The 18,039-nt window shown below is 49.2% G+C and overlaps 1 protein-coding gene and 1 long non-coding RNA gene across 4 annotated transcripts; one reads left to right on the forward strand and one right to left on the reverse strand.

Moving 5' to 3' along the window:
* Positions 1-1,466: 1,466 nt before the first annotated feature.
* mtmr9 (myotubularin related protein 9) lies at positions 1,467-14,741 on the reverse strand. Of its 3 annotated transcripts, none has more exons than XM_064340707.1 (11): positions 14,607-14,741; positions 13,256-13,463; positions 12,255-12,363; positions 11,853-11,978; positions 11,552-11,725; positions 11,026-11,243; positions 9,932-10,093; positions 9,208-9,349; positions 8,384-8,604; positions 6,835-6,986; positions 1,467-4,010 (listed from the first exon to the last, which is right to left on the reverse strand). In XM_064340707.1, the coding sequence occupies exons 2-11, from the start codon at positions 13,435-13,437 to the stop codon at positions 3,847-3,849; spliced, it is 1,650 nt and encodes a 549-aa protein (XP_064196777.1). In that variant the 5' UTR covers positions 13,438-13,463; positions 14,607-14,741; the 3' UTR covers positions 1,467-3,846. The 3 variants fall into 3 exon arrangements, with proteins under 3 accessions (XP_064196777.1, XP_064196779.1, XP_064196778.1); XM_064340709.1 differs by lacking the exon at positions 14,607-14,741 and adding an exon at positions 14,459-14,587; XM_064340708.1 differs by lacking the exon at positions 14,607-14,741 and adding an exon at positions 13,632-13,962.
* Positions 13,978-15,780, forward strand: LOC135257692 (uncharacterized). Its single transcript, XR_010330708.1, has 3 exons — positions 13,978-14,138; positions 15,312-15,470; positions 15,592-15,780. It is a non-coding gene; the product is annotated as an uncharacterized LOC135257692 (long non-coding RNA).
* Positions 15,781-18,039: the final 2,259 nt, after the last annotated feature.

An 18,039-nucleotide genomic window follows, 5' to 3' on the forward strand; every position in this document is an offset into this window, starting at 1 on the left:
CTTGTAATGAATAAGTTTATGATCACCTGGTTTCCAAATGATAAAAAAGGAACCTAGTCAGAAGTTTGGCAACGTGGAAATGGGGCGTTGGACAAAAAAAATCTCTGGAATTTCCGCTGAGAAGAGGAATATGGGTCAAAACTAAAATCCACAACACCATCCATCTTCCTCGGAAGAGTCCACACGTGACCTGGCGGGGTGGTCGGCGGGCGTAACAGAGAACAACATCCATCTTCCCTGGAAGAGTCCACACGTGACCTGGCGGGGTGGTGGGGGGGCGACACAGAGAACAACATCCATCTTCCCTGGAAGAGTCCACACGTGACCTGGCGGGGTGGTCGGGGGGCGTAACAGAGAACAACATCCATCTTCCCTGGAAGAGTCCACACGTGACCTGGCGGGGTGGTGGGGGGGCGTAACAGAGAACAACATCCATCTTCCCTGGAAGAGTTCACACGTGGGGAGAAAACAGAGGCATGTGGAAGGGGCGGGGCTATTCCAAAACACAGGACAGCCAAACGGGCCAGAAGGACTGAAGCAAGCCAATGAAAGCACAGATGCTGCAGAGCAATGTTTCTCAACCCTGGTCCTGGGGACCCACTGCCCTGCATGTTTTAGATGTCTCCCTGCTCCAACACTCCTGATTCAAATTAATGGGTCGTTATCAGGCTTCTGCAGAGCTTGATGACGACCCGGTCCAGCCAAAAATGAAATAAAGAAAAGTGAAGAATGCTACACTGTCAAAATCAAACGACGAATGTCTCAGCAGGATTCCCTCTCCTCCAAGCTGTGGGGGTCGTTTAATGTCCTCGTGTTGTTGTGATCTGCCCTGAGAGCGAAGGCTCACTTTCCCACACGGAGGCTTTTAAAGTGCAGAAGCTCTCGATGACGAGTCCTGCGCGCTGAATCCAGCTCAACTCGTTTCACCCTTTCAAAGTGCTGACACACTTTAATCGCGCGGTTAATTTGCACGGGCAACGCCAGGTTTCGCAAGTCACTTATTTCCAGTTAGAGGCTGATAATATACATAGGAACCCGGACAAGAAAAGTTAATGAAATGGAAAGAAGAAGAAGAAAAAAAAAAAACGAGCTAATGCTGAAGGTAGGAGCCTGATTGCCCTGAATCAGAAGATTATGTAAGTCGCTGCTCAGAAGGTCATGCCCTGTGATTGGTGGTTGACGCTCACAGAGGGCCCTGACTGGCCGGCTATTTATTCTCCGGCGCCTCCTGATTGGGCATGTGATGCCTGTGCCACGCCGCTGGCCACACCTGGCATCTTTCGCAATGCCCCGTGCAAAACGAAACGTGTGCCCGTTGCCCCCCCCAGACCGGCAGCGTGACTCTGGAGGAGGAGGAGGAGGGGGGGGCACTCCACCAGCAGGGGGGGGCAGCGGAATCCTGAGCGGGGTAGGACCCACCTGTTCCGCTGGCGGGGCTGGCCAATCAAATCACACACCTGTGCATGTTCAGCCACGTGGTTTCCTTTATTACCCAATGACATCGCAGACATCTTTACACAGAACGGTCCAAATGATACATCACACACACACACATACACGACAAAAATGCATCAATTCTACAGTGACATTCTAGAGTGATATATATATATATATAAAAGAAAACATTTTCAGTCCCTTTCATTGGTCAGATTCATGTGAAGTGAAATTAGGCAGGACCCCAAACCAGACTCGACTGGTCCCCTCAGACGAGCGAGAGTTCCGTTCAGACCACCCTGAACACCATTCACGCGTGTGTCATACATGTAGCGTGTGTGTACTGTACATGCCCAATGTGCACCTCCAGTTTGTCTCGCACCCTGACGTCCCATAACATCCCATCCGGTACATACTCAGCCACATACATACGTGCTCAGTACATACATCAGAACACGGATCACACGCCTGTGTGCGCTTCACCTTAGGTCAATGGAAGCGTGCACACGCGTGTGCAGCACACACACACAAACTCAAACACACACTCACACACACAAACACACACTGGAAGCATGCATGCATGCACGCGCACACACACACACTGCCTTCGAGCGCTATCACTGGTGTTCTTAAGGATTTCAGGGGTGATTACAATCCAGAAGGCGGCAAAAATACTGAATGAAAACGGAACGTTGTGCAGCTAACAGTAGAACACGGCTACAGGAGCCAAGCTACTCTGCGGGGTGAGGAATGAGAGAGCTCTCCTCACTGCTGTCTGATCTGTTCAATCTAACCACAGTGCACCTTCAGCTGCAGAGTTTAAGCAGATGCCGTTTCCCCCTCCCCGATACGTACACATGCGTAGTTTACAGTTCCCTCATATTGGGGGAAAAAAAAAGCTGTATTACAACCTGAAGCTGCTCACAGCATAGCCATATACAGTGTTTACAGCGTGCTACAGCAGCGCAGGAAAGAACAGCGTATTCAAACAGTCACACACTGTAATTCAGGGTTAATCTAGCATCACATACCCCTACCTATGTAACGTGTGGATACAACATGACTGCTATACATTTCAGCAGGACTGCTCCAAAAAGCCAAACCTATTTACAATTCCAAAAGTCCGCTCAAGTATTGATGTTTTTTAATCTTTTTTTTTCTTTTTTGTGACGCCAAAGTGAACTTCGTCAGGAAGTGCATCCTCTGGCCCGTCGAGACAGAAACTCCACCAAACACGGGCACGCTCGCTAGCCGAGACACGAACGGATACAGTCGCCGGTATCCGCCGGTACGTTTACTGGGAATTTAGTGATTTTATTATAAGCGCCTGACTTCAAACGTGTGGCACGCTATGAATCATCAGCGCAGGGAAAGCAGAAGGCCGCGTTACACGCGTTCCGGTGCGACTTCCTGTCCAGACAAGCACGCAGGAAGTTGAGCTACCTCCTTTGAGAGGCACACCAAGCACACAGAGAGTGGGAAGATGGTGCTACACTACGTGGCCAAAGGTGTGTGGACACCTGGTATCCAAAATGATGGGCATTAATATGGAGTTGGCCCACCCTTCGCTGCAATATCAACCTCCGCTCTCCTGGGAAGGCTTTATACTAGATATTGGAGCATCGCTGCAGGGATTTTTTTCTTTCATTCGGCCAGAAGAGCATTAGTGAGGTTGGGCACTGATTGGGCGATTAGTTGGATTAGACAGCCCAGGCAAGCACACAGGAAGTGGTGATGCTTCCTGCAAGGAGCTTGCGTAAGAACGCAGGAAGTGAAAAGCAGCAGGTGTGATAACTTCTTGCTCTTAGACACCAGCTCACGTGTAGGCATGTACCAGGTGATCATAAGCAGATCACTGTTATTATTGTTATTACGGTCAGGATTATTAGTGGTTTGCTGTAGGTAGTGCTGCTGTACTCAGCTCTTTACCGGAGGGCGAGTCATCACTTCTCAGATCCTCTATTAATGCTTAGAGCAGCTGGACTCTCCGAGACAGAATCCTCCTTCAGACCATGTCAGGGAGAGCGAGCAATGCTGTAGTGTGTGTGTGTGTGTCTGAGAGTGTGAGACAGTGCGTACGTGCGTGCGTGCGTGTGTGGGTGTGCGTGTGTACGTGCGTGTGTGTGTGTGTGTCTGAGAGTGTGAGAGTGCGTGTGTGTGTGTGTGTGTGTGTGTGCGCCTGTGTACGTGCGTGTGTGTGTGTGTCTGAGAGTGTGAGAGAGTGTGTGTGTCTGTGTGTCTGAGAGTGTGAGAGTGCGTGTGTGTGTGTATGTGTGTGAGCTTATGCATGCAGCAGATTGGTTTAGTGAGCAGCTTTTTGGGAGTTGGCGTACTTGGCTGGGGAGCAGGGCTGGTAGGAGGGGGGCGGTGTAAGGGCTATAAGTGGGCGTAGTCATCGTTACCCCGCCCACTCTAGGGCGTGTCCAGTGGGCTGTCCTGGGTCTCCAGCTGAGCCAGCTGCCTGCGCAGGGCATTGACCTTGGCCTGCAGGTCCTTGTTGTACTCGATGATGTGCGCCATCTCCTCGCTGGCCTCGTCCAGGCACTTAGAGGAGCGGTTCCAACGTAGGAACACACCTGGAGAGGGACAGGGGACAGCGTCACATCGCTGAGAACGACCTGTGTGTGTGTGTGAGTGTGTGTGTGTGTGAAACTCTGTGTGTGTGTGTGTGTGTGTGTGTGTGAGTGTGTGTGTGAAACTGTGTGTGTGTGTGTGTGTGTGTGTGTGAGTGTGAGTGAAACTGTGTGTATGTCTGTGTGTGTGTGTGTGAGTGTGAGTGAAACTGTGTGTGTGTGTGTGTGTGTGAAACTGTGTGTATGTCTGTGTGTGTGTGTGTGAATGTGAGTGAAACTGTGTGTGTGAGTGTGTGTGTGAGTGTGTGAAACTGTGTGTGTGTGTGAAACTGTGTGTGTGTGTGTGAGTATAAGTGAAACTGTGTGTGTGTGAGTGTGTGAACTGTGTGTGTGTGTGTGAAACTGTGTGTGTGTGTGTGTGTGTGTGTGTGTGAGTGTGAGTGAAACTGTGTGTGTGTGTGTGTGTGTGTGTGTGTGAAACTGTGTGTATGTCTGTGTGTGTGTGTGTGAGTGTGTGTGTGAAACTGTGTGTGTATGTCTGTGTGTGTGTGTGTGAGTGTGAGTGAAACTGTGTGTGTGTGTGAGTGTGTGTGTGTGTGTGTGTGTGTGAAACTGTGTGTATGTCTGTGTGTGTGTGTGTGAGTGTGAGTGAACCTGTGTGTGTGTGTGTGTGTGTGTGTGAGTGTGTGAAACTGTGTGTGTGTGTGTGTGTGTGTGTGAAACTGTGTGTGTGTCTGTGTGTGTGTGTGAGTGTAAGTGAAACTGTGTGTGTGTGAGTGTGTGAAACTGTGTGTGTGTCTGTGTGTGTGTGTGTGAGTGTAAGTGAAACTGTGTGTGTGTGAGTGTGTGAAACTGTGTGTGTGTGTGAAACTGTGTGTGTGTCTGTGTGTGTGTGTGTGAGTGTAAGTGAAACTGTGTGTGTGAGTGTGTGAAACTGTGTGTGTGTGTGTGAAACTGTGTGTGTGTCTGTGTGTGTGTGTGTGAGTGTAAGTGAAACTGTGTGTGAGTGTGTGAAACTGTGTGTGTGTGAAACTGTGTGTGTGTCTGTGTGTGTGTATGAGTGTGTGTATCTCCTGCTTGTGTGTGTATGTGTATGTGTGTGTGTGTGAGTGTATGTATCTCCTGCCTGTGTATGTGAGTGTGTGTATCTCCTGCCTGTGTATGTGAGTGTGTGTGTGTGTGTGTGTTTGTGTAAGTGTGTTTGTATCTACTGGCTTTGTGTGTTCGTGCAAGCGTGCATGTGTGCATTTGTATCTCCTGCCAGCCTGTGTGTGTTTGTCTGTGTGTGTGTCTGGGTGCTCATAAGTAGGTCAGGATTTCAAAAAGTATTTGTACAATGTCACACTGGTGCCATATTTAGTCATGCGAGCCCTCAGGCCATATGTGATATCATCGGGGGGTGTGTGTGGGGATGGGGGGGTGGGGGGTGTGTGTGGGGTGGGGATGGGGGGGGTGCTTCATGCACGTGCGCTCTTCCAGTCAGATCATGAGGTCAGGGCACTGACTCCACTCACAAAACCACCATTATAAGCCAACATAGCTCAGGAGGTAAGATCGATTGTCTGGCAGTCGGAGGGTTGCCGGTTCAAACCCCGCCCTGGGCGTGTCGAAGTGTCCTTGAGCAAGACACCTAACCCCTAACTGCTCTGGCGAATGAGAGGCATCATTGTAAAGCAGTAATATAATATAATATAAATGCAGTCCATTTACCATTTACCAATCAGAACCAGTGCCCCAAAACCAGCCGATCAGACCCTGTGCTCCACTACCAGCCAATCAGAACTTGCGTCCCAAAACCAGCCAATCAGACCCTGTGCCCCAATATCAGCCAATCAGAACCTGCGGCTCAAAACCAGCCAATCATAAGCCTGCGACTAAAAATCAGCCAATCAGATCCTACACCCTAGTGCCAACCAAGATCCTGCACCACAAAAATAACTCTTCAAAACCTGCACTCCAAAACCAGCCAATTAGAACCTGCAGCTCCTAGCCAACCAATCACAGAAGGAGAAGGAGAATCCCGCAGTCTGGTGTTTTTGCCTGAGAAGAGGTGCCCTGTCTTCCTCCGGGACATCCCGCAGACAAACACATTTGGCAATCCACCTCCTCCTGCCAAGAACACAGACCTGCAACCGGGAACCTCCTGTCCCAGACAGTGGGCTGACAGAACCTCTCTATCTGTCTGTCTGTCAATCTGTGTGTGTGTGCCTGTCTGTCTGTCCTGCTGTCCGTCTGCGTGTCTGTCTGTCGGTCAGGGACAGAACTGCGTGCTGCATGCTGAAGGCTACACTCCTGCCTTGCTTGCCCTCCCCCATCACCCCGCCCCCCCCCAGCATTACACACATGTGACCTTGGTAATGGCAGCCTGACCAGCTCAGCTCCAGCATGCTGATAACTCCCCCACAATGTAGCCAGGGACAGAACACACAGACACGGCACTCTAACACACGCTCAACAGCGCCACCTGCTGATAACTCCCTCACAATGTAGCCAGGGACAGAACACACAGACACTGCACTCTAACACACGCTCAACACCGCCACCTGCTGGGGAATTCAGAACTGCAGCACTGAGGGCAGGGAGAGGAGAAGAAGGAGAGAGGAGGAGAGGAGGAGCAGAAGTAGAGGGAGGAGGAGCAGGAGAGAGGAGGAACAGAAGAGAAGGAGAGGAGAGGAGGAGCGAGAGAGGAGGTGAGCAGAGGAGGAGCAGAAGGGGTGGAGCAGAAAAGGAAGGGGAGGAGGAGCAGGAGGAGGAGCAGAAGAGAGGAGGAGCAAGAGAGGAGAAGGAGCAGAAGAGGAGGAGGGAGGAGGAGTCGGGGAGCTCTTACCCTCCCAGAGGAGCAGACTCTGAGGGGCGACGGAGGGCCAGATGACCAGGCTGTTGGGCTCGTAGAGCGGGTTCAGGAAGCGGTCCATCTGCTGAGGCCGATTCACCCACGACCAGAGAGACACCGTCTTCTGAGAGAGCTTCAGCTTAACCCTGCAGACACACACACACACACACACGCACACACAGGCACGCATGCACACACACACACACACACACACACACACACACACACACACACACACAGCACATACACACACACACACACACACTACACACACACACAACACACAAGCACACATACACACACACACACACGCACCACGCACACACATACACACACACACACATGCACACACACACGCACACACAGGCACGCACACACACACGCACACACACGCACACGCACACACAGGTATGCTCACACACACACACACACACACACACACACACACACACACACACACACACACACAGTCAGGAGAACACTCCCACTGGGACTCTCTATCACCAGCTGAGGCCCCAGGCTCTGCCCTGCTTGTTTGGGAGGTCAGGGGTCAGGGCCCTGAGGGTCCAGACGCTGGGGATGAGGTCATAATTACTGACCACCCTGACACCTCTGCATAGGCAATACAATTACAAGCACTAATAACACTACATGACACGCACACCTTCCACAAATAAATACATAAACACGATCTGGAAATGTGAACCAAAAACAGAAAGCGTTTCCAGGGCCTTCCAGTGGGTGGCGCTGTATGGGAAGGAGTCACTGCAGTATAGCCGCACATCCTGCGAGGGCTGGGAAATATACCACAGCGTATTGAAGCAAAGGAGGGCTAAAATAGGAAGCGGCAGGATCCATGGGAGGAAGTGGCGGGATGTCAGGCTAGGCAATATACCACAGCGATAATCAGCGAATGCAATAATGGCCTTCACAAGCTTTCTTTCCAGCCCTGCTTAGCTTCAGCCCTAACCAAGCCCAACCAAGCCCAACATGAGAAGCTTAAAGGTCTGTATGTAGGCCGGCCGCCGTATGTCACAGATGTGAGATATCCTCTCGTGTCCTGAATATAAAAAGTACACATGCCGCCTCAGACGCTCTGTAAATATGTCCCTGTGCTTCAGAGGCTCTGAGTCTGTGGTATTCCCACGGACCTCCACACGGCTCTGACTTGGTTTCCCCTCCTATAGAACGGCCCGGTTTCATACGAGGAGCTGCCACCGGGGCGGCGAGAAAATCTGACCCAAATCGCACCCACCTGAGACCCCCCCCGAAACCCACCCCCTACTGCACTCACAGACCCTACACACCAAACACAGGACTACTGGAGAGCCAGTGACTATTTTACACCCTACAGGCCACACAGTACTACAGGAGAACCAGTGACTATTTTACACCCTACAGGCCACACAGTACTACAGGAGAACCAGTGACTATTTTACACCCTACAGGCCGCACACAGTACTACAGGAGAGTGAGTGACTATTTTACACCCTGCAGGCCGCACACAGTACTACAGGAGAGCCAGTGACTAGCGGCTACTGACCGCTCGGCGGCGTTGTTCCCCATGAAGGTGCCGAACTGCGAAGCGTAGGCGTGCTGGAAGAGCTGCACCAGGAAGTGCTCGTTGAACTGGAAGGAGCAGGGGAACTGGCGCAGGATCTGCCAGACGCAGTCCAGGAAGAGCAGGAAGACCGGGGCCTCCCAGCGCGGCTTCCCCATGGAGTACGCCGACTGCGCGCAGCGCTGCTGGAACGGGTGGCCCGCCTGCAGGGACGGCGCATCGCACACGCTAACGCTACTGCTGCGCTTTACACATGCTAATGCTACAGCTGCTGCTACTGTGCATTACACATGCTAATACTACCGCTGCTACTCTGTGTAACACATGCTAATACTACTGTTGCTACTGTGTGCTACACATGCTAATGCTACACATTACACATGCTAATGCTACTGCATGTTGTACACACTAATGCTACTGCTGTGCGTGACACATGCTAATGCTGATGCTACCGGTACTGCTAATACTTCACATCATTCATACACATACTGCTAATGCTACTGCTGAGCATTACACATGCTAATGCTACTCCTAATACAGCACATCATTCAAACACATACATACTGCTAATACTACCTCTAATACTACACATTCATACTGTTAATGCTACTGCTGTTAGCCTGTTACATGAGCTAATGCTAATGGTACTAACACCGTACATCACACACATACACATACCGCTAATGCTACTGCTACCAATGTGCATTACACATGCTAATGCTACTGCTATTGCTGTACATCAAACATAATGCTACTGCTACAGTGCAGCACACATGCTAATGCTAATGCTACTGAGTGATTCTCACCTGCAGCCACTCGCGCTCCACCAGGGACTGAAACCCGCGGATGGTTCTGGAAGCCGGGTCCAGGATGATCTGGGCCAGAGAGGTGACCTGCAGGGTGGAGTCGGTCCCCTCGGTACCGTGGACCAGCACGGACGCACCCTCCCTGCCAAACAGACCATAATACAGGTATAACCGCCATGGAAACCTCTCACACACAGTGTTCCAGCAGGCCTACTGATGGACACACCGTGGTCTTCGCCAGAGTGAATACTCTCACCGTCAGAGTTGCCCAACCCTGTTCCTGGAGATCTACCGTCCTGTTGGTTTTCACCCCAACCCAAACAAAGCAAAACTCATTCAACAGCTACAGTACAGATCTCATTGAGCTGCTAATTAGTAGCAGCAGGTGTGACAAATTGGGGTTGAAAGGAAAACCTACATGACAGTAGATCTGCAAGAGCAGGGCCAGGCAGCCCTGGTGTGGAGAATGCTGGGAAATTTTACAGTCCACCACATCAAAAGCAGCGTGAAGGAAGCTTGTATCTGCCATGACCTGCAAGTCACCACACACAGTTTCTGTACTGTGGCGCCAACAATATCCTCAAGGTGACTTCTCAGCTTCTCAGGAATGCAGACTTCTAACTCGGGAATTTTTCGGGGTTGTTTTGAAAACGTGACTTTGACTGCCCCGGGGCCGAGCCTTCGTGGAAGCGTGACGGACGGGCGTTTCCATGGCTACGCTCACCTGTCGATGCACTGCGCGGCCAGGCAGGCGGTGGTGAGGATCTCCTTCACGTGCGTCAGCCAATTGGAGGCCTCCAGCTTGCTGAGCCAGCGGTCCATACTGGGAGACTGGTCATTACAGGCCTCCACCAGCTTGATCAGGCTCTCCTGCAGAATATTCCACCTGCACAGGTAGCATAGAGCATTAGCAGCTCACTGCTAAAACTGCTCCATTCAGGAACCATAGTTTTCAACAAGTTCTCACTTGCTCAAAAAAATTATTTTTGCACTGTGCAAGCTCTAGGGTTTGAGCTGACCTCTCGATGACCTTGTGGATCCTCCTCCACTGGGGGTAGTTGGGTTAGGATAGGGGTTAGGGATTAAGGTTTAAGGGGACAGTGAGCTGACCTCTCGATGGCCTTGTGGATCCTCCTCCACTGGGGGTAGTTGGGTTAGGGTAGGGGTTAGGGATTAGGGTTTAAGGGGACAGTGAGCTGACCTCTCGATAGTCTTGTGGATCCTCCTCCACTGGGGGTAGTTGGGTTAGGGTCGGGGTTAGGGATTAGGGTTTAAGGGGACGGTGAGCTGACCTCTCGATGGCCTTGTGGATCCTCCTCCACTGGGGGTAGTTGGGTTAGGGTAGGGGTTAGGGATTAGGGTTTAAGGGGACAGTGAGCTGACCTCTCGATGGCCTTGTGGATCCTCCTCCACTGGGGGTAGTTGGGTTAGGGTAGGGGTTAGGGATTAGGGTTTAAGGGGACGGTGAGCTGACCTCTCGATGGCCTTGTGGATCCTCCTCCACTGGGGGTAGTTGGGTTAGGGTAGGGTTAGGGATTAGGTATAAGGACAGTGAGCTGACCTCTCGATGGCCTTGTGGATCCTCCTCCACTGGGGATAGTTAGTTAGGGTCGGGTTAGGATTAGGGTTTAAGGGACGGTGAGCTGACCTCTCGATGGCCTTGTGGATCCTCCTCCACTGGGGGTAGTTGGGTTTGGGTAGGGGTTAGGGATTAGGGTTTAAGGGGACGGTGAGCTGACCTCTCGATGGCCTTGTGGATCCTCCTCCACTGGGGGTAGTTGGGTTAGGGATTAGGGTTTAAGGGGACGGTGAGCTGACCTCTCGATGGCCTTGTGGATCCTCCTCCACTGGGGGTAGTTGGCCTCCTGCTCGAAGCCCCCGCCGCGGGCCTTGGCCTGCTGAGCCTGGTTGATGGTGCGCGTGTCGATGATGTAACCGCGCTTCCCTGCTCGCAGCGTGGCGTTGATCAGCTTCTCGTCCTCCTTACACCGCCGCCCGTTCGTACCGGTCAGCGGCTGCCCTGCTCGCATCATCACCTGGGGACGGTCGGGGGGGGGGGGGAGGGCGTTCATCCAATGCAAAGGAAAAACTCATCATTTATTCTGTTCGTTTTACAGCACTTTTCCCCCCAGCTAGGCAGGCTTTCGACTCTTTCTACATGCACCAACTTACCCCACAGACGAACAGGTTCTTTGGAATGTTTTTTCAAAATTTCAAAATCAGTGTTCTAGGGCTCCATTGCTCCCAGTTACCAGTACTGATTTTTCCATCAACATTCAAAATGCAGGCTGAATGAAATACAGAATGACCCATGGAACTCCAACACCCACAATGCCTCGCTCACCATGCCGTTTTTCTTGTGGTAGTAGCTGAGGACGGGAAAGCGGCCGCCGTGCCGGAACGTGGCCGCCTTGCGGAGCGTGTCGTCGTCCATGTCCCTGGGCACCACCAGCAGGGCGGGGTACGAGGGGCACACCGCAAAATCTTTGTTCACGCCGCTCAGTCGCCACTCATCCGTCTGACGGGGGGGAGAAAGAGCGGGCATTGGTGGGTGAGACAGCCTAACAAAGTGTCACATGGGAAATGTAGTTTTACCACCATTGACTCCCAGCCGGAGTGTGGCCTGCTGGGAAGAGTAGTCTTACCGCAGACTCAACGTCTTTGAAGGCCTCCTCGGGCAGGAAGGAGTTCCACCCGTCCTCGATGACCTCAAACATGGGCCGGTAGAAGAAGGGGTACATCAGGGACACAGACTCCAGTGTGGATAATGCCTTCAGGGGGGGAGGAGGGGGGTTTCAGGATTTTTGGTTGTGGCACATATAGATCTAAAATCAGTGTAATGACCCTGGCCAAAAATGCATGAATATTCCAACTTCAATGGACTATTCCTCAATAATGTTTTCAGATGTAAAAGTTATAAAGTCATGTCAAAATGAAAACATCCTGGATATTTCTGTTACATTTTCCAATTACCTTGTCAGATTCAGGAGCCAGTTCTCCTGGGACCGGGGGGTTGGGATTTTGGTTGTGGGGGGCGGGCTGCTTACCTCGATAGAGCTCCCAATGTTCATGCTCTCCTCCATACCAGGGATGTCCAGCTGGATCACTCTCAGGTCTTTACACTTAACGATGATGGTGCCCAGGGAACCCACAAACCTGAGGGGGTCACAGAGCAGAGTCACCCCCAAACCACACTCTGCAGGGTCACAGAGCAGAGTCACCCTCTAACTGCACTACAGCACTCTGAACCCGAGCCATGATATGATAGCCATTTCCCCAAATAGACTCATCAAGGCGCATCGCCACAATATCAACACCCCCCCACCAAAGTTCACGATCGCAACTTCCCCACCAATTTACAAACACACCCTCCCAGTGAGCTATATTCAGCACGCCATACCACCACAAACAGCCTCCACACCCAAGGGAACCACTGTAGAGTCACATTCGCCCACTTGACACAACCTGACATAATCACAGCTACTTCCTGACCTGCGCCCACAACTTCCTGTCTGTCTCAGCAGCTCACTTCCACAGGACGCATTACTCAGAAAGTTAAGCTCAAAAACGCTCTCCTGCTCACATTTCTGTGTCTAATGTGGACAGTTCAGAATGTCTTTTCAAAGTCCTTTGTCAGTGTTCTAGAACTCCTTTTCTTTCTATTATCAGTAGTGATTGTTACAACAGCATTCGGATTCTCAATTAAGAACATTCCCATCGCATATTCGCGATTTTACACCTTAAAGGGTTAATGCTAAATAATCTAAAGTTAAAGCCATATATGAAGCCAAGCAGTGTGGTCTTGAGTCTTAACTGAGATTAACATAGTGCTGCTTACAAGCCCTAACACATAACTGTGTAACCCCACAAGCAGCAGCCTCAGTAAAACTGCTCTGTGAAAGGTAACAACGAGATACCACTCTGTCTCTATGTGAGGTACATCACCTCAGCCCGCAAAAACCTTATTCAGCAAGTCCCGGTTTGGGCTGTACATTGTGCAGAACTGGCCACTCCAGAGGGGCGTGGCTTGAGCGGCGTGACCTCTGACCTCTTCTCGATGGAGTCGATGTTGGAGTGGAGGAGCCAGAGTTCCTCGGTGTTGTCCTGGCGGGAGGACAGGATGAGGTGGTGTCCCGTCAGGCACAGCGTACCCTCCACGGTGGGCAGGAAGGGCCGGTGCAGCACCACGCCGTCCACGCGCGGCGTCTTTATCAGCTCCGCAAACTCCATCCTGGCACAGAGAACCACAGCGCCCTCTGCAGGAGCGGAGGGGGAAAGACAGTTCTCTCTTCAGGACGGTAAGACACGCTGTCACTCACCCACACATCACAGCTGCTGGGATTCAGTTTTAATGGTCAGTGACATCACACTGACTTAAAGCCATTAAAAGCACACAGTAAAACATACCGGTTGAATTATCTTACTTTTATTTGGGCTGTGAAGTGTGATTTTTGGTTTATTTGCCGATCATTCGGGTCAGAGAGGAGACGGTGTGCCAGTCATTTTTGCTTGACATTTCGACATTAGCCGAGAAGCCTCGTGACAGATTACGTAATTTTATATTTCGAAAGAATCTGATTAATCTTGACTAGTCATTCAACCACTTTCCAGAAAACAGATTCCTTGTCTGACTAAGAATTCAACTATCTGATTAAAAAAATATTAAGCTACTACTCTTCATTGCACCAGATCTTTCAATCTGGGAATTAGTCATACAAGCTATAGGTTGTTGTGTAATTGATGCAGGTTTAACAAAAGCTGGCGCAAATTACGCAATCTCGAGACTACAGCTACTCCCCATGCTACTGCATCAGATGACCGACTTGTGGCAGGAGCCGACCGCTAAACCACTGAATATGCACGAAGCTAAGTCAAGCTCGATAATTCAGTTCGGTTCGGTTCGAAATTCGGAGGGTAATAAGCAACTACGGGTGAGCCGCTGCAGTAGATTCTAACGTACACACAACAAGCCACACCTAACATAGTGAACTTTCACACACGTAGTGTACAGCGTTATTTAATGGACGGATCCCGTGACAACTGCAGAAAACAACCTGGTTACAGCTAGCTACCCATCAGCTACCAAGCTAATCAAGCATCATTGCTTGAGCAATATTGAACAGTGGGGCGAACAAACGTTAATACAGCCATACATAGCCACCGCTGGTAGCTACTATTCAAATGACTTGTCATCACTCAAACTAGCTGCAGTTAGCTATGATAAATTAATATAAGGAGCTAGGATAGCTACCTAGCTAACGTCGTGGCTGCGAGTAAAACAACCATACATACATAACGGCATCGACAGGTAAATTAAATAGAATTTGTAATATCCAGCAGATCAGCTTCGGACATGGCCAAATGTGGTCCAAACAAATGCCGTCAAGTGAAAAGCATACCTTTATCTTCTCGGTTGCTTGACAATTTTCACTCTAAAGACTACGGAAATGCGGAAGTAATTTGCAACTGCAAAAACACTCCGATTGGAACTTGACGAACGTAGAAATGTGAGTTCCGGATACGTTGTGATCCAGAGTCGATTCAGAATCGGTGAGAAAGATAAACAGATCTGTAATTTAATACATCTACATATGACAATTGCGCAGGAAAATATGAGAGGAGTGTGGTTTTCGTAAATTAACTGTTTCCCTAACAATGATAACAATTTACATGTTTTGGCATAACATAATATCGGGTTAATATGGAGTAAAGGAACCTCCATTAGAAGAGACAGAAAAAGCCTAACACACTGTGGTAAGGTTGTCACGGATAACGGAGCTCTGATACCTAATAAATACCCATGTTTCTTACAATGCAACATTCGTATTTTAACCATGGTAAATTCAAAAAGGCTTTCTTAGACGAGTGTAAATTACGATACTAATATACGAGTGCAGAAGACAGTGCAAGTTTAGTATTTATGGAATTGGCCTAAGATAGATAGATAGATTCTTCATGTAAGTATTCTTTACCCATCCACTTATAATAGAGAAATAAATCATGATTGTGTCAAGTCACCATAAGAGGGCGCTGTTGGATCTCTCAGCATAATAATATGGGGTGTTTTGTTTGTGCGAGAAGATCATCAATTTCTCCTTTGTTAGCTAAACAGATCCATGCTGGGCGTTTCTCAGTTGTAATTATCCACTTCAGTGCTCCGTGTCAGCAAAAACAACAACACCAAACGCATCCAGTGACGGGGACAGACAAAGAAAGCCTCTGGCTTGCCGCCTCTGGCAAAAATGCTGCCAGTGAAACAAAATGTAAGGTTTCAACGTATGGGATGAAATATTGTTTCAACTAAAAGGAAAGTAAACATTTTATTTGAAATGTTATTTAAAGGGCATCTTGCTCACTGCAAATAATTAGTGTTTTACTCTACAGACGCTTCGATAATCACGTTGGTCTCATCATTTTGGCACAGTAACACTGGCAAACGGGATTGATCATGTTGGCACAGTCCGGCATTGGTTCTGGGCCACAAGCCACCGTGCTGCTTTAGCTGCCCACAGCAAAGATGGCATCTTACTAACCACTAAATCACGCTGATTAAATAAATCATTTTTCGTGCAATGTGTGTGTGTCTGTGTGCTTGTGCATGTGCGTGCACACGTGTGTTTGTGTATGTGGGTGTGTGTGTGGGCAGGTGTGTGGGTGTGTGTGTGTATTTGCGGGGTATTTTCTGTCAGTGAATATGGTGCAAAACACATGATCAAAACTTGCCAGATCATAGGCTAAAAATAACATTTCAAAATGGGCACAATGTAAGCCTACTTTTTTTGGGTCCAAATGTACCATTTGAGGCGATGCTCGGCTTTCACATTTCAACAAACACATTTCTGCTGTTTGTTCTCCTTTTTTTTTTTCCCCCAAAAAAAGAAACGGTCCCTTCTGGGGGATTCCTAGATGATCAGTAAACACTTCTGATGAACTCCAAACAGATGGAGCTCACAGATGCGCAGGAATCTATCCCCCCCCCCCCAAACCCGTCTTGCCTGGGTTTGTTGTAGAAAGCAGCCCTGGCTTCTTCAGAATCGAACTCAGACCCACAGGTCAGTATCGGACCGGGTAGGAGCGGGGACTCACTTTGCATCACAGGCATTCACGTTCAGCAGATTATAACCCAAGTTCCCTGTTTAGCGAATCAAATACCTGCTTGTGGTCTAGGGTGGAAAATACTGCTTTGCTGTGCAGACATACTCTTGAAGAAAACAGCTACAAAAGCAAACCTTCATATCTGGGCAGGACAAGGATGTTTTATTTATGAAGGGGAGGTAGAAGGCTGGATCAGATGTGTTTGTTTTACTATTTCCACTGATGCAAGATAAACTGTGTGATGCTGGGGGATGACATCATGCAGCCAGCTGGGTGTAGAAAGTGGATTGTTAAATGTCATGAATAGCGTGTAGACTATTAATAAATTCCACATTAGTGGAAGAGAGATAGGACTAACTGCGTAGATCACCGGCAGTATGGCAGTGATCAAAGCATCTACAAGAGGTAAACAGGTCGGATTTGAATTAGCATAATGCCTAACCGACCATTACCTAAAATGAGCAAAACCATGTGGCCTTCTGAAGTAAATGGTTACATTATTACTGTGCTACGATTACAAGCCGCTGGAACTTCGAAAAATACCCATCTTTCTTTGTAAAATACTATAACATTAAGTGAGAGTAAGGTAGATATTTAGTTTCGAGCATGGCAGACGCCTATGAACATACAGCGCAAATACAGAATCAAATTATAATTCAATCACGTAGTAAGTAAGAAGTAAATTAGGGCACATAGTAAAATATTAACTCCAACAAACAGTGGCCTATGAGTCTAATTGAGACCATATGTATTATGTAAGAATTGATTTAATATTTAACATTTTCCTGCGTAAGTAAATAAATCGCCAAACCCCAGTTCCAAATGCGTTTTTAAAAAACTGACTGATACATCCGAATATTAACTGAACTCCCAGTCTTACCCGCCATTTCGCATGCGCTAGGGCGCGAGTGTTGTAATCGTTGAGCCTCCTCGGGGGATCCGCTTCAGTTTAGGGAACCACCACTCCAAGGGCACGCTCCGGTTGTTGAGATGAAAGCACGCGGGCCCCGCTGGGATCCGTCACCAATGATGTCCTCTGTATTATTCAGAACACGATACATTTTTGCAGTGTTTAACACTTGGCCCCCGAAGAACACGTGCTCGGCATTTGCCGACATAAAATTTTAATGCCCTTTTATAAATGAAAGACGGAAAAAAACAGCTTTTTGTTCTTGAGAGGATTTTCGTGCTAGACGACGTCGTGGTAACAAATCCAATTGGCCCTTCCACTTGTGGAATCCCGGCGTGCTGTGAAGCGCCGCCGGCTCCATATGTGTGGCTGTTAATGGATTTGGCACTCAGCGGTCGTTGTGAGAGCCTGTATTCATGGTAACAGGACCCCAGGAAATATCGGCTCTCTGTCTACAGACCGATCGGGCCGACCCCCCATGGGTGAAAGTTCATTTCAGAGAAGACAAGGAAATCCGCACAGGTTCGCCGTACGGTTGAGGACCAGTTCCCGCAGTCACGTGATGCACTCATGTATTCGTCAAAAGCATATCGCTTCGAAACTAAATTCAGAAATCACCTATTCAGGAAGGCGTGGGGGGGAAATGCCCGCACGAAATCCTTCCAAGTCCGCATCATTTATGTTGGTATGCCGGGAAAATTGCACATTAATGCGAAAATAATGCACACCAAGCTTATGTATATTAAAAAGCTATTTGCATCCAATACACCTCGTAATGAAAAATGGAAATGGCATTTGTGTGTGTGTTATCCCCCGAGCTTTCCCGT

Source organism: Anguilla rostrata, chromosome 6, assembly GCF_018555375.3.
Source record: "Anguilla rostrata isolate EN2019 chromosome 6, ASM1855537v3, whole genome shotgun sequence".
In the NCBI taxonomy this organism is placed as follows: domain Eukaryota; kingdom Metazoa; phylum Chordata; class Actinopteri; order Anguilliformes; family Anguillidae; genus Anguilla; species Anguilla rostrata.